Source organism: Bos mutus, chromosome 11 (assembly GCF_027580195.1).
Source record: "Bos mutus isolate GX-2022 chromosome 11, NWIPB_WYAK_1.1, whole genome shotgun sequence".
NCBI lineage: Eukaryota > Metazoa > Chordata > Mammalia > Artiodactyla > Bovidae > Bos > Bos mutus.
This window is the reverse complement of record NC_091627.1, coordinates 75,968,925-75,983,881: the sequence shown is the minus strand read 5'-3', so window position 1 is coordinate 75,983,881 and position 14,957 is coordinate 75,968,925. Positions and strand designations below refer to the sequence as shown.

Below are 14,957 nucleotides of genomic sequence, written 5' to 3'. Positions count from 1 at the left end.
TATTAGTCACCTAGTGATTAATTAATTATAAGGATGTAAAGAGATTACTTTTAATTGAACTGTGCATTGCAGTCAGCATTTTGATTATATTAGATTTGTATCTTCAGTGAGTTATTAGATGCAATGAGCATTTATTGATTTGAGTTTCCTTAAATTGAAATATAAAATAATTTGGACATGGGCTGGGCCTATGTTTACCATTGAACTTCAAGCAAACATTAAGGACTTAGTAAACAAAAAATAAAAAAGGAAATTTTTTTTCTCTTTAATGGAAACATATTCTACCCCTCTAGCTATGCCCTCAACATGCAAATAATGTCAGCAGATCGCAGAACTAGGCTCTCGTTTTTAGGTTGCTGTTTCAAAATCCACTATTCAAAATTGGGAAAGTAGCATTGACATATATATACACTATCACGTGTAGAATAGGTAACTAGCAGGAAGCTGCTCTAAAACACAGGGAGCCCAGCCTGGTGCTCTACTGACAACCGGGAGCGGGAATGGAGTGGGAGAGGGGGCTTAAGGGGGACGGGATATATATGCACTTATGACTGATTCAGTTGATGTATGGCAGAGACCACCACAACATTGTAAAGCAATTATCCTCCAATTAAAAAAATCCCCTGTTCATTAAAACTTGACCTCTCTTAGCTTTATAGTGGTTTCTCAATGAAGGTAAAGTAAATGTACAGATCTTTCAGTTTATGGTAGTGTATAGCCGTTTGTGTTTGATTACGAGTGAACACAAAGTTACCAGAATGTCGTAAGGAAAATATAGTTAGAATAATATTATTTTTAAAAATAGAGTGAAACTAAATATTTCTCGTTTCCCATTTTCTTAGCTTGTTGTGATATACACAGTACAGCGTGGTCAGTAGAAGACGTGTTGTTTACATTTTAGATTTTGTTCCTATTTTCACTTTAAAGTGAACTGAGAATATTCTTTGTTAGGATAATAACAAAGATTTTTTGTTTGATTTGATTTTTGTCTTTGACAGATCAGAATAATTTAAAGTTAAAGAGTATTGAAAAGACTTCATTTTGACTGACTTAAATTCAAGGAGGATTTATAGGAAAAAGTGAATACAAATATATTTCTTCCATTCTTGCTTACCTGAAGGGCATCATCAGTGAGTCTGAGGTTCTCATTAAAATTTCAAATTTATAAAATTGTAGCCTCAGACTTTGTGACTCCTCACCACCAAACACATGAATAACAACATTATATAAAAGCGTGTTGTTGTGGATATTTAAGTTGATCAATGTTACTTCAGTAGTATACTCTTTAGCTTTATTTTTAAATTTGCTTGATTGGACCAGAAAGTGAAATTGTCACCAAACAGAGCTAAAAAAACATAGGAACTAGAATGATAAACATATAACTTTAATTCCTTAAAGAAAGAGGTTTTGATTATATTTTGGTGAAACAAAAAAATTTTTTTTCATTATTTTTAAATGTTAAGACTAAATTACAAGGAATGGTCTGTTTTCACATTGATGTAGGAACAGCTGAAAATGAAGGATCAATCACTGAGGAAACTGCAGCAGGAAATGGACAGTTTGACATTCCGAAATCTGCAGCTTGCCAAAAGGGTCGAGCTCCTTCAAGATGAACTGGCTCTAAGTGAACCCCGAGGCAAGAAAAACAAGGTAGGTCAAGTCAAAACAAGGTAGGGGGACCTTGCCATTAGGTGCCGACATCTCCAGGCCACCCTGGTTTTAGCAGAAGACCTCGCCTCCAAATACTCTAAAGGTCTGTTTATTACACCTGGTTATTGGGTCCAGAAAGCAAACATTTATTATTAATGTATACTAAGTATTTATTGGGCTTCCCTAGTGGTTCAGATGGTAAAGCGTCTGTCTGCAATGCAGGAGACCCGGGTTCGATCCCTGGGTTGGGAAGATCCCCTGGAGAAGGAAATGGCAGCCCACTCCAGTATTCTTGCCTGGAAAATCCCATGGACCGCGGAGCATTAGAGCCATTTTCACATGGAAATGAGTTTTCAAGAGTTTATGAGAAACCAGCATGCACATAGTTGATTTAGTGGCTAAGAAAAATGAATAGTATATCTCACATTGGTCAAAATTACTGTTTTTTTAGTTATACTAAGCTGCCATTTAACTCAAGGTAGGGCAGATAGAATGAGAAGCGCTGTCCACATGAAGCACTCTCTATGGAAGTGGCAGTTGAAGTACTCATACATGAGGCTTATAAGTTTGCTGCAGATGTATTTTCTTTGTTTTTATTGTTAGGAGTTCAGTTTGTGTGTGTTTTGTTTGTTTGTTTGTTTGTTATTTTAGAGAAACATTGTGTTTAATGGTAAAGCTTAGCACATTCCACCACCAGGCATGGCCTGGAGCAGCAGGGATGGGTAGGTGACCTCCGTGGAGGTTCACATGGCAAAGATGATGAGAAAGGCAACCGTTAAACAGAGGAGCTCCACAGCCTCAGACAAGGCAAAGCCCAAAAGAGCCTAGGAGAAGAGCTGCTGCTTCAGAGATGGGTTCCTGGCATAGCCAATGATCAAGCTGCCAAACAGTGCTCCAGTGCCAGCCCTGAGCCAGCCACACCAACCGTGGCAGCCCCAAAGCCAATAAACTTGGCTGCTGTGTCAATATCCCAGGAGAAAACACTGGTCTGGTACTCCTGCCTGGCCATCTGGATTGGGACACTGCTGTGGGAAGGCTGTTCAGTTGATATCTCTGGCCTACTCAGGAAGGAGGCAAAGGCCTGATGGGACCCTGGTCGAAGAGTGGATCAGAGCAGGAGGAATGAGTAGTGCCCTGGTGGTCTGTGTTTTTTCAGTCTCTTGGCTTTTACTCTTCTGTCTGATGCTCGTCTTACTCATTCTCTTCACTACATGAAGCTCCATGGAGGTCACCTACCCACCCCTCCTGCTTCGACTTCAGGTCATGCCCGATACTGGAGTGTGCTAAGCTTTACCTTTAAACACAATGTTTCTCTTTAAGTCCCCAGGTGTAAATATAAACTTCTTTCCCTTCTGGTTTTATATAGTGAGGTGAGATTCTGATTGATCTAAGATGGATGATCTGATACTTTTGATCATACTGTGGTTAAGAAGTTGCTTCTTTTTTCAAGGGCAGAAGCTAGGGACTGAGTCTTTAAAAGTCTTGGACAGCACCCCAAAAATGTGTGGACTGAGGCAATGATGACAAATGGTTGGAGGGAAGAAGGTTCACAGTAACTCTGAAGCAGTGTGTGGGGAGGAAAGAGTGCAGGCTTTGGAGCTGAGCCCAGATTTGGACTCTTTGTCTTCCATTTGTAGGTCTATGACCTTAGGCAAGTTTTTAGCCTTGCAGCCTCAGTTGTGGGAAAGACTTTCAGGTTTGTTGTCAGGATTAAATGAGATCATGTAAAGTACCCGGGACTGTATGTGGATATGATGGACATGGTGACATAATTATGTCTCATTTCCCCTCCATGGAAGAATTCTCCAGAGTGGTAATTTTTCAGGTAAGTGGGGAACAGTTCAGTTTAGTCACTCAGTTGTGTCTGACTCTTTGTGACCCCATGAACTACTGCACGCCAGGCTTCCCTGTCCATCACCAACTCCTGAAGCTAACTCAAACTCATGTCCATTGAGTTGGTGATGCCATCCAACCATCGCATTCTCTGTCATACCCTTCTCTGCCTGCCTTCAATCTTTCCCAGCATCAGGGTCTTTTCAAGTGAGTCAGTTTTTCATATCAGGAAGCCAAAGTATTGCAGTTTCAGCTTCAGCATCAGTCCTTCCAATGAATATTCAGGACGGATTTCCTTCAGGATGGACTGGTTGGATCGCCTTGCAGTGCAATAGACGCTTGAGAATCTTCTCCAACACGACAGTTGAAAAGCATCAATTCTTCAGCATTCAGCTTTCTTTATAGTCCAACTCTCACATCCATACATGACTACTAGAAAAACCATAGCTGTGACTAGACAGACCTTTGCTGGCAAAGTAATGTCTCTGCTTTTTAATATGCTATCTAGGTTGGTCATAGCTTTTCTTCCAAGAAGTAAGCATCTTTTAATTTCATGGCTGCAGTTACCATCTGCAGTGATTTTGGAGCCCAAGAAAATAAAGTCTCTCACTGTTTCTATTGTTTCCCCATCTATCTGCCATGAAGTGATGAGACCAGATGCCATGATCTTAGTTTTCTGAATGTTGAGTTTTAAGCCAACTTCACTCTCCTCTTTCACTTTCCTCAAGAGGCTCTTTAGTTCTTTGCTTTCTGCCACAAGGGTGGTGTCATCTGCATATCTGAATTTATTGATATTTCTCCCGGCAGTCTTGATTCCAGCTTGTGCTTTATCCAGTCCGGCATTTCTCACAATGTACTCTGCATAGAAGTTAAATAAGCAGGGTGACAGTATGCAGCCTTGACATACTCCTTTCCTGATTTGGAACTAGTCTGTTGTTCCATGTCCAGTTCTAATTATTGATTCCTGACCTGCATACAGATTTCTCAAGAGACAGGTCACGTGTTCTGGTATTCCCATCTCCTTCAGAATTTTCCACAGTTTATTATGATCCACACAGTCAAAGGCTTTGGCATAGTTAATAAAGCAGAAATAGATGTTTTTCTGGAACTCTCTTGCTTTTTCGATGATCCAGCAGATGTTGGCACTTTAATCTGTGGTTCCTCTGCCTTTTCTAAAACCAGCTTGAACATCAGGAAGTTCACAGTTCACGTATTGCTGAAGCCTGGATTGGAGAATTCTGAGCATTACTTTACTAGCGTGTGAGATGAGTGCAGTTGTGCAGTAGTTTGAGCATTCTTTGGCATTGCCTTTCTTTGGGATTGGAATGAAAACTGACCTTTTCCAGTCCTGTGGCCACTGACATGTTGCTAATTTTGTCACATGTTTTCTAAATTTGCTGACATGTTGAGGGCAGCACTTTAACAGCATCATCTTTTAGGATTTGAAATTGCTCGACTAGAATTCCATCACCTCCACTAGCTTTGTTTGTGGTGATGCTTTCTAAGGCCCACTTGAGTTCACATTCCAGGATGTCTGGCTCTAGATAAGTGGTCACACCATCATTGTTATCTGGGTTGTGAAGATCTTTTTTGTGTAGTTCTTCTGTGTATTCCTGCCACCTCTTCTTAATATCTTCTGCTTCTGTTAGGTCCATACCATTTCTGTCCTTTACTGTGCCCATCTTTGCATGAAATGTGCCCTTGGTGTCTCTAATTTACTTGAAAAGGTCTCTAGTCTTTCCCATTCTATTGTTTTCCTCTATTTCTTTGCATTGATCAGTGAGGAAGGCTTTCTTATCTCTCCTTGCTGTTCTTTGGAACTGTGCATTCAAATGGGTATATCTTTCCTTTTTTCTTTGCCTTTAGCTTCTCTTCTCAGCTATTTGTAACGCCTCCTCAGACAACTATTTTGCCTTTTTGCATTTCTTTTTCTTGGGCATGATCTTGATCATTGCCTCCTATACAGTGTCACGAACATCTGTCCATAGTTTTTCAGGCACTCTGTCTATCAGATCTAATTCCTTGTATCTATTTGTCACTTCCACTCTATAATCGTAAGGGATTTGATTTAGGTTATAAAGCTCAACATTCAGAAAACTAAGATCATGGCATCTGGTCCCATCACTTCATGGGAAGTAGATGTGGAAACAATGGAAACAGTGTCAGACTTTATTTTTTTGGGCTCCAAAATCACTGCAGATGGTGATTGCAGCCATGAAATTAAAGGACGCATACTCCTTGGAAGGAAAGTTATGACCAACCTAGATAGCATATTAAAAAGCGGAGACATTACTTTGCCAACAAAGGTCCGTCTGGTCAAAGCTATGGTTTTTCCAGTGGTCATGTATGGATGTGAGAATTGGACTGTGATAAAAGCTGAGCGCCGAAGAATTGATGCTTTTGAACTGTGGTGTTGGAGAAGACTCTTGAGAGTCCCTTGGACTGCAAGGAGATCCAACCAGTCCATTCTAAAGGAGATTAGTCCTGGGTGTTCTTTGGAAGGCCTGATGTTAAAGCTGAAACTTCAACACTTAGGCTACCTCATGCGAAGAGTTGACTCATTGGAAAAGACTCTGATGCTGGGAAGGATTGGGGTCAAGGGATTGAGGAGAAGGGGACAACAGAAGATGTGATGGCTGGATGGCATCACTGACTCGATGGACATGAGTTTGAGTGAACTCCGGGAGTTGGTGATGGACAGGGAGGCCTGGTGTGCTGCAATTCATGGGGATTGCAAAGAGTCGGATACGACTGAACGACTGAACTGAACTGAACTGAATGGTCTAGTGGTTTTCCCTACTTTATTCAATTTAAGTCTGATATTGGCAATAAGGAGTTCATCATCTGAGCCACAGTCATCTCCCAGTCTTGTTTTTGCTGACTATATAGAGTTTCTCCATCTTTGACTGCAAAGAATATAATCAGTCTGATTTCAGTATTGACCATCTGGCAATGTCCATGTGTAGAATGGGAGTGTCATTGGCAGAGGCTGTTTGCTATGACCAGCGTGTTCTCTTGGCAAAACTCTGTTAGCCTTTACCCTGCTTCATTCTGTACTCCAAGACCAAATTTGCCTCTTACTCTAGGTATCTCTTGACTTCCTACTTTTGCATTCCAGTCCCCTATAATGAAAAGGACATCTTTTTTGGGTGTTAGTTCTAGAAGGTCTTGAAGGTTTTCATAGAACCGTTCAACTTTCAGCTTCTTCAGCATTAGTGGTTGGGGCCTAGACTTGGATTACCCTGATACTGAATGGTTTGCCTTGGAAACGAACAGAGATCATTCTGTCGTTTTTGATTCGGACTCTTGTTAACTATGGCTACTCCATTTCTTTTAAGGGATTCTTGCCCACAGTAGTAGATATAATGGTCGTCTGAGTTAAATTCACCCATTCCAGTCCATTTTAGTTCACTGACTACTAAAATGTCAATGTTCACTCTTGCCATCTCCTGTTTGACTACTTCCTTTTTATCTTGAAATTGGAACAGAGAGTACAAAACAGATATGTATCAGAATCACTTGGAAAACTTTGTCAAAATACACATGCTGTGGAAATTCTGGAAGATGCTTGGGGAGGGGAAATAGCCATCTGTATTTCATCCCCAGGTTAATGAGATCCTCTCTCAGGGCTGTTTCAGTAGATTTAGGTGTAATTACTTCTGAATTAGTTTTAATAAAAACTTTCCAAATTTGGAATTACTGAACAACCAGAATATGTCATTCAGCAGTGTTCCTTGTGTGAATGTATGTCTTGTGTTCACATTTGGTGTTTATGTATTTGTTTATTACATAGCTGCTCCATTTTCAGAGGGCCTTCTAATCGTGGGTTCACGTTGGATCAGTAAGTGACTTCATTTTAAGTGAGGAGTGAAGTACAAGAAAGGCAGAGGAGGGTGGTGACTGATGTCTGAACAGTTTCATTGTTAGGCTGTCCCTTGAATAGTGTCATTTCTGTGTGTATTCCATGAAAACAAATGTTCATTATTGGCTCTTAAATAGTGCTATTCTTCTATGTAGAAAAAGTTAATATTGATATAAGGGTAAAAGGAATGTATTTTTGGTAGTTTTGTGCTTTTTTCCTTCTATTTATTTGTAATAGCTTTATCTTGTATTTTTATTTTATTTTTAAACTTTACAAATGTATTAGTTTTGCCAAATATCAAAATGAATCCGCCACAGGTATACATGTGTTCCCCATCCTGAACCCTCCTCCTTCCTCCCTCCCCATACCATCCCTTTGGGTCGTCCCAGTGCACTAGCCCCAAGCATCCAGTATCATGTATCGAACCTGGACTGGGAACTCATTTCATACATGATATTGTACATGTGTCAATGCCATTCTCCCAAATCTTCCCACCCTCTCCCTCTGCAGCAGAGTCCATAAGACTGTTCTATACATCAGTGTTTCTTTTGCTGTCTCGTACACAGGCTTATTGTTAGCATCTTTCTAAATTCCATATATATGCGTTAGTATACTGTATTGGTGTTTTTCTTTCTGGCTTACTTCACTCTGTAATAATAGGCTGTATTTTTTAAAATTAGAAATGTATGTGAACTTTTGTATAAATGTAGTTTTGTGAATGCTGTTAATTCCTTAAAGGAGTTTAACAACTCAGACTCATGGAATTGCTAAAACTGTCATTTTTTAAACCGGGAGATCAATTGTTAAAATGATATTTATTAACATATTTATGTTGCTGACTTTCTGGATCTACTCTGTCTTCCAGCACAACTACTCCCAAATTCATCTGCAAAGAATAGTGAGCCTTATCTGTTCTTTTTTTCCTCTCTCTTTTAAGCTTTTCTGCTCATTGCAGTATTTGCATTTCCAACTTATATCACATAGGAAAAGTTAAATGATGGACCGTATACCTTTTGCAGGATTGTTTGACAGCCGTGAACACATAGAAGAGACAAGCTACTAAGGTGATAGAAAATCTGTGTACCTTAGAATGTTTCTCTAAAGGGTGACAGTTATGTGGACATAACTTATTCTTTCCATCAGAAAAGTGGAGAATCTTCTTCTCAGTTGAGTCAAGAGCAGAAGAGTGTCTTTGATGAAGACCTGCAAAAGAAGATAGAAGAGAATGAACGGTTGCATATACAAGTGAGAAAATCTTCTATTTTTCCGTATGAGTTAAAAAATGGGTTGTATGATCTGGAATGTGGAAAAAACAACCCAGGATAGAGTATTTTGTATATGGGTAGGTGTTTTAACGTTTCTTGTGGTTGGTGGGTATGTACGTCACTGTCGTTCATTCGTTTCTAAGATCTCACATTTTAATACGGATGTGTGCTTTGAATATGCACTTGTTCAGAGAACAGCTGAATAGCTTTATATGTTAGTGATACAGAAGTATAATGGGGACTCTTCCTTTTATATAGGACATGTTTAGATGGATTATTTAGATGGGGCTTATCATTTTAATTTGTGACAGTTGGTTTTTGTCTGTTTCCCTTTTAGTCTGTAAGGTCTCACTAGGGTACAGACCATGTCACTTTTTCTGCCCAGCCTCAGAACGGCCTCACTCATGGCACGCCTTCAGATATTTATGGAATGTTGAGTAATCAATGTCTACTCCAAAACAGTCAGCATATTTTAAGAGTCATAGTATAGTGTATTCAACTCTGCCTCCTGTTTTTTCTTGTGTGAAATGGTGAGCATAATCAAACAGTGGAAAATAAATTTTAATTCTTAGTGTTTGAAAATGTTTACAAAATGAACTTTTGACCTCATGAATTTTGTGTGAAGTAGTCATAATTCTTAATTACTGTTGAATTCTCATTGGGCTTCCCTGATAGCTCGGTTGGTAAAGAATCCACCTGCAATGCAGGAGATCCTGGTTCATTTCCTGAGTCAGGAAGATCTGTTGGAGAAGGGATAGGCTAGGATTCTCATTAAGGAAAGGAGCTTTACATTACACAGGAGTATGTTATACAGGAGTAACATCTGTTTGAATTTTGATTATTTAATTGTAGAAGTTCGCATAACAGTATAGCAAGAGTTGTGCTCAACTGGTCAGTTGAGTTAGTTCTCCGTGTGCCAGAGGTAGGTTGAAATAGAAGTCCATGAGATAGGTTGGGGAAGAAATGTAGGCTTTGAAGTCTGTTTGTGCCTGTGAAACAGTTGATAGTTAGGTAGCCCCTTGAAGCTTCAGGTTCCCCGTCTGTAAAGGAGGGTCTGCAAGTAACACTGCATCTGACCTACTGTGAGGATCCAGTGAGCTCTTGCCTGTGCAGTTTCGCACACTGAGCATATGGAACCTTATGGAAGTCACTCAATGATCAGTCACTGCCATTGTTTGCTCTTCATTTGTGTGTATGAGGAGGTTCTGAGAAGAAGACGTGATCTTTTCTTTTCAGTTTTTTGAAGCTGATGAGCAGCACAAGCACGTGGAAGCGGAGCTGAGGAGTCGGCTGTCCACTCTGGAAATGGAGGCGGCTCAGCACCAGGCCGTGGTCGATGGCCTGACGCGGAAGTACATGGAGACCATCGAGAAACTGCAGAACGACAAGGCTAAACTAGAGGTAAGCCCCGCTGTTGGTGAGAGCTTGTTCAGAAATAGTCTGGGCTTTTGTAAATCGTCTGCCTGCTTTGGAGAACAGAAGTTAGGCACTCAAGGCAGGACTGCAGCCTACAGTGTCTACTCAGCGTGTTGTCATCTGTGGCCTGATTCATCTGCTTTTCTTTTTTTCTCACGGACAGATATGCATATAATTTTGGCTAATAGTGGTTGTCATACCACATTTCTAGCAAACAGAACACAGTTTCAAATGAATAGCTATATAAAATTTATAGGGGAAAACCAAAAAGAAAAAAGAGTAGAAAAAATTTTTCACTACTTCCAGGATTTCAAAATGGAAAGCCAAGGAATATAGTTTGGCATAGTTTATTTTTTATTTTTAAAAATTTTATTGGAATATAGTTGATATACAATGTTGTCTTAGTTTCAAGTGTTCAGCAAAGTGATTCAGTTATACATATACATATAGTCATTCTTTTTCAGATTTTTTTCCCCATATAAGTTATTACAGACCATTGAGTAGAGTTCCCTGTGCTATGCTTTTCTTTTCCTTCTAAAATTTAGGTAAAATCTCAGACTCTAGAAAAGGAGGCCAAGGAATGTCGACTTCGGACAGAAGAATGGTATGTGGAAATGTGAATTCCAAGGGGCCCTGAAGTGAGAATCAGAAGACCTGAATTTTGGTTTAGCAGCTTCTCTGTCTCAATTTTCTCACATTTGCAGTGAGACAGAAGTAGGTCATTTCTAGGGGCCTTTTCAGTTCTTTTATCTCTGGGACCTTAAAAATTCTTGGCAGAGTGGCTTGTGCAGCAGTCCTCAGCCTGCAGATGTTCTGGCGTGGCAGATACCATTCTGGGGCGCCTGCACCGAGGACTGGGTGCTTTCTGGGGCAGACTACTCTAAAGAGACGGTCTTCTCATAGTCCAAGGCAGGAAAACTGACTGTTGATCGTGGTGTCAGCCTTTTAATGTTTAGTTGCTAAGTGGTGTCTGACTCTTAGAGACCCCAGGGACTGTAGCTCGCCAGGCTCCTCCATCCATGGGATTTCCCAGGTGAGAATACTGGAGTGGTTTGCCATTTCCTTCTCCAGGGGATCTTCCTGACTCAGGGATTGAACTCACATGTCCTATGTCTCCTGCATGTAGGCAGATTCTTTACTGCTGAGCCACCAGGGAAGCCCAACATTTTAATAAAATGGTACCTTTTAAATAAAATGAGGTTGTGTAATCTAATGTGGAGATATTTACTTGTTAAAATATTACTTATCTCTGGATGGTAAGAGCATGTGCCAACATTTATTTGATAAATGACATATTTTAGGTTTTGATAGGATCAATCAAGTGAACTTCTTCAATTTAGTTGTACTGAAAATGCATGATGTACCTATACTCTTAATTGAATCAAAACCAAAAATGATCAGATTTTGAGCTCAAGGTAAAAATCTGCTATAATACTTTAAAAAATTTTACTGTTATACTTGAACAAATACTTGTGTTATAAAGACAAAAATCTATAAGTTTGAAATGGCTCTAAGATGATTTTGAGCTTGGGGAAATAAACTTAAAATTGTATAAGATAGTGGGACTGTGATAAATTCTTTGCAACTTCCAGTTATTCAGCAGGAGTCTCAAGGGCTTTAAAATCAAGACTTAGTATTTTTCTTATCTTCATTTTTTTTTTAAACAACTCTCTACTACCAAGGGTATACAGATGTCAGATAAGCCTGTCAGTCTGAAAGCCTGATACCAGCTATTGAGGTAACATGCAAATGTTGATCATATGGTTTTGTATTTTTTCTTTCAGTCAGTTACAGTTAAAGAATCTTCATGAAGATTTGTCAAGTAGATTAGAAGAATCTTTATCAATCATCAGTGAGAAAGTACCTTTTAATGATACAAGTAGGTATTATGTATAGTTTTCCATTATTTGCAACTCTGAACTTCTTTAGGATAGCCATCTTATTAAAATAGTTTCTAATGTACTTGGCTGAAAACCTCTCTCGCCCAACAGAGGGTTGCTTTCTTTTTGTCCTTTTGATCAGCTTTCACCCTCATGTCTCATAGGGAGATTTTAAGTTGTCACATAACTATTCTGAAGCTAGTCTTCTTGGAAAAAGCCCAAAGCTACATTTTTCAATTGCATGTATTTAACATATCCCAACGTGAAAACCAGCCTGTGCACATAAAGTACCTGAATACTTGTACAAGAAATGCTGATCACAATGGACGGCAAGGTGGAAGAGGAGTAAGGGGATGGGTGGGAGGTGAATCTTCTCTGTCAGATATCTCCTGCCCTTTGGACAATGCGCAGCGCTAGTTCCAGAGCTGACTTGGGTATGCCTGCTTCCCCCTCATCCTGGGAAGGCTCTGGTAATTTACATAACCAAGAGCACCAAAGAGAACTTTAAAAGAAAATTGACTTCTGTGTATGTGTTTGAAAGTGTTAGTCACTTTGTCGTGTTCGACTCTTTTCAACCCCATGGACTGTAGCCCACCAGGCTCCTCTGTCCATTGAACTCACCAGGCAAGAATACTGGAGAGGGTAGCCATTCCCTTCTCCAGGGTAATCTTCCTGACCCAGGGATCAAACCCAGGTCTCCTGCACTACAAGCAGATTCTTACTTTCTGAACTACCAGGGAAGCCCAAGTATTAAGTCAAAATCTTAAAGACAAAGAAAACGGTTTGAAACTTAAATTCAATGTGGTATACATTTTCTTTTTTACAATTATATGATTGAAATTAATTTTTGACTTCTCAATTTTTCTTAGGAAAGACCTAAAAAAAGAGGGAAGAAAAGACAAAAATAGCAGTTTGTTCTAAAACTGAAATCAGCATATGTCATTATCATATCAAAAACCTAAATTCCTCTGAAAACAACACCTGTTACTGCTTTCTACATTAATGTAAATAGTATCAGCATACTTTGATCCACTAGACTTGAATCCTTGACGTTTCATTTGCTCCTTAATCCTTAGTCATCACATTCTAATCATTTCCGTCTGAATCTCTTTGGGTTTATCCTTTCTTTTCCAGTACTAGTTGTCACCCTATTTTAGGTCTTTATCATTTCACAAGTAGAGTTACTACTTTTAGTTCTGAAATATTTAGAGATTATTTGCTGAAGATCTAAATTTTGCATAGGATATGCAAAAATGTATAAGACAAAAATCTCTACCCTCAAGGAATTTATAGTCCAGTAGGGGGAGAATAAGATAGAGAAATATATGAAATATAAGCTAAGTTATTCCATGAAGAACTTCTTGGGGTTTCAGAGGAAGGGTGATTATTGCTGGTGGGATTGTTTGGGGAAACCTTCTGGAAGAAGTGTGCTTTGGGCTGGGCCAGGATGTGAAAGTAGGTTTTATTGGTCAGAGAGGTGAGGGAGAACCAGCCAGGGAATTGCATTGAGTGTGGTATGTAGGATAAAGGTGCTGTCAGGGCCTGGTGGTAGTAATTAGTTAAGTATGACTGGAGGCTAGAGTGGATGGGATGTGGAAGCCAATGATAGGTAAGTTCTGAAAGGGTGGGTGGGACTGGACCCTCAAGTTCTGGGCAGAGGACTTGGGATTTCATTCACAAGGCAGTAGGTTGTTGGAGAAGATTTTAGAAATGTCCCTTTTTAAAGAAAATTATTTATTTATATTTGGCTGTGCTCGGTCTTTACTGCTGCGTGTGCTTTTCTCTAGTTGTGGCAAGTGGGGGCTACTCTCTAGTTGCGCTATGAGGGCTTCTCATTGCAGGGGCTTCTCTTGTTGCAGAGCACAGGCTCTAGGGTGCACAGGCTGCAGTAGCTGCGGCACACGGGCTTAGTTGCTTCTCCCAGGCTCTAGAGCACAGGTTCAGTAGCTCCGAGGCACGTGGGATTCTTCCGGATTAGGGATCGAACCTGTGTCTCCTGCATTGGCAGGCGGATTCTTTACCACTGAGCCACCAGGGAAGCCCTGGAAATGTCTTGATGAGATTTGTGCATTCACTTGGTTAATCTGGCAACAGAGTATAGACTACACTGGAATGGGAGAAGGAGACTGATGCTGTTGTGGTGATAGTCCTGGTGTGCTGGGATGGGGGCTGGAGCCTGAGATGTCAGGAGACGCAAGGAGGCAAGGCAGAGAGAGCAGGCAGTGTGGGGAAAAGACGTGGTGCGGTTGACAGAGATCAGAGAGGCAGATGGGGAGCAGGTTTATGGGAGAGATGAGGAGGTTAACTTGGATGTGGCTTAATAGTCTGACCGATTGGTGTGCATCTCTTTACCTGCTGGTGTGCACATTTGTAAATAAAAGTCTAGAGCTGGGGAGAGAAGCTGATGTTGACCCAGTTGGGATGGATGAGCCCCTCTGTTGGGAATGAGGGTTATAGAGTACAAAGAGGCCTGTGCAGAGTGCACCCCAGTGGTCAGGAAGGGAAGGGGCTGAGTGGAGACGAGCTGGCAAATGGGTGAGCATTTATTATTTCTTAGTTAAGCTCTTTTTCTGTAAATGTAAAAGTGACTTAATGTACATCCATTTTTGTTTTGTAGAATATAGCCAGTATAATGCTCTGAATGTTCCAGTCCACAATAGGAGACATCAGGTAAAGATGAAGTTTTTATTTTCAGTAATGTATATGTCAAACTTTTCAGAAACACCAGTTAGTTGTTTGGGTCTCTGTTTAGTGCACCAAATCATTGCATTTAACTTTTACTTTCTTTTCTCATACATTTAAAAAAATTGTGGAACACGCTATTTTTTGAATTTGTAAATAATACAGATTTTTGCTGTCTCTTGTCTTATAACATTAAAACTGAATTGTGGGATGCACTGATTTTTGTCATACGTTTCTTTTAGGTTGGTGGGCTTTGCACTTTAGGTTAAGTAGAAGAGGTATATTAGCCAATATGGATGGCTTTCTACTTTACTTAGATGGTAGTATTAAAATATAAGTGGGAACAAATGAATTTAAGGCATAATTATT

The 14,957-nt window shown here is 40.0% G+C and overlaps 1 protein-coding gene across 2 annotated transcripts in view; it reads left to right on the top strand.

The window, feature by feature from the left end:
* PPP1R21 (protein phosphatase 1 regulatory subunit 21) overlaps positions 1-14,957 on the top strand; it is a 72,208-nt gene that overhangs the window by 14,596 nt on the left and 42,655 nt on the right. For both annotated transcript variants that reach the window (XM_070379610.1, XM_070379609.1), the window contains exons 3-8: positions 1,504-1,650; positions 8,489-8,590; positions 9,847-10,011; positions 10,572-10,630; positions 11,811-11,905; positions 14,524-14,576. In XM_070379610.1, coding sequence (XP_070235711.1) covers positions 1,504-1,650; positions 8,489-8,590; positions 9,847-10,011; positions 10,572-10,630; positions 11,811-11,905; positions 14,524-14,576 — 621 coding nt within the window. The remainder of the gene's footprint in view (positions 1-1,503; positions 1,651-8,488; positions 8,591-9,846; positions 10,012-10,571; positions 10,631-11,810; positions 11,906-14,523; positions 14,577-14,957) is intronic.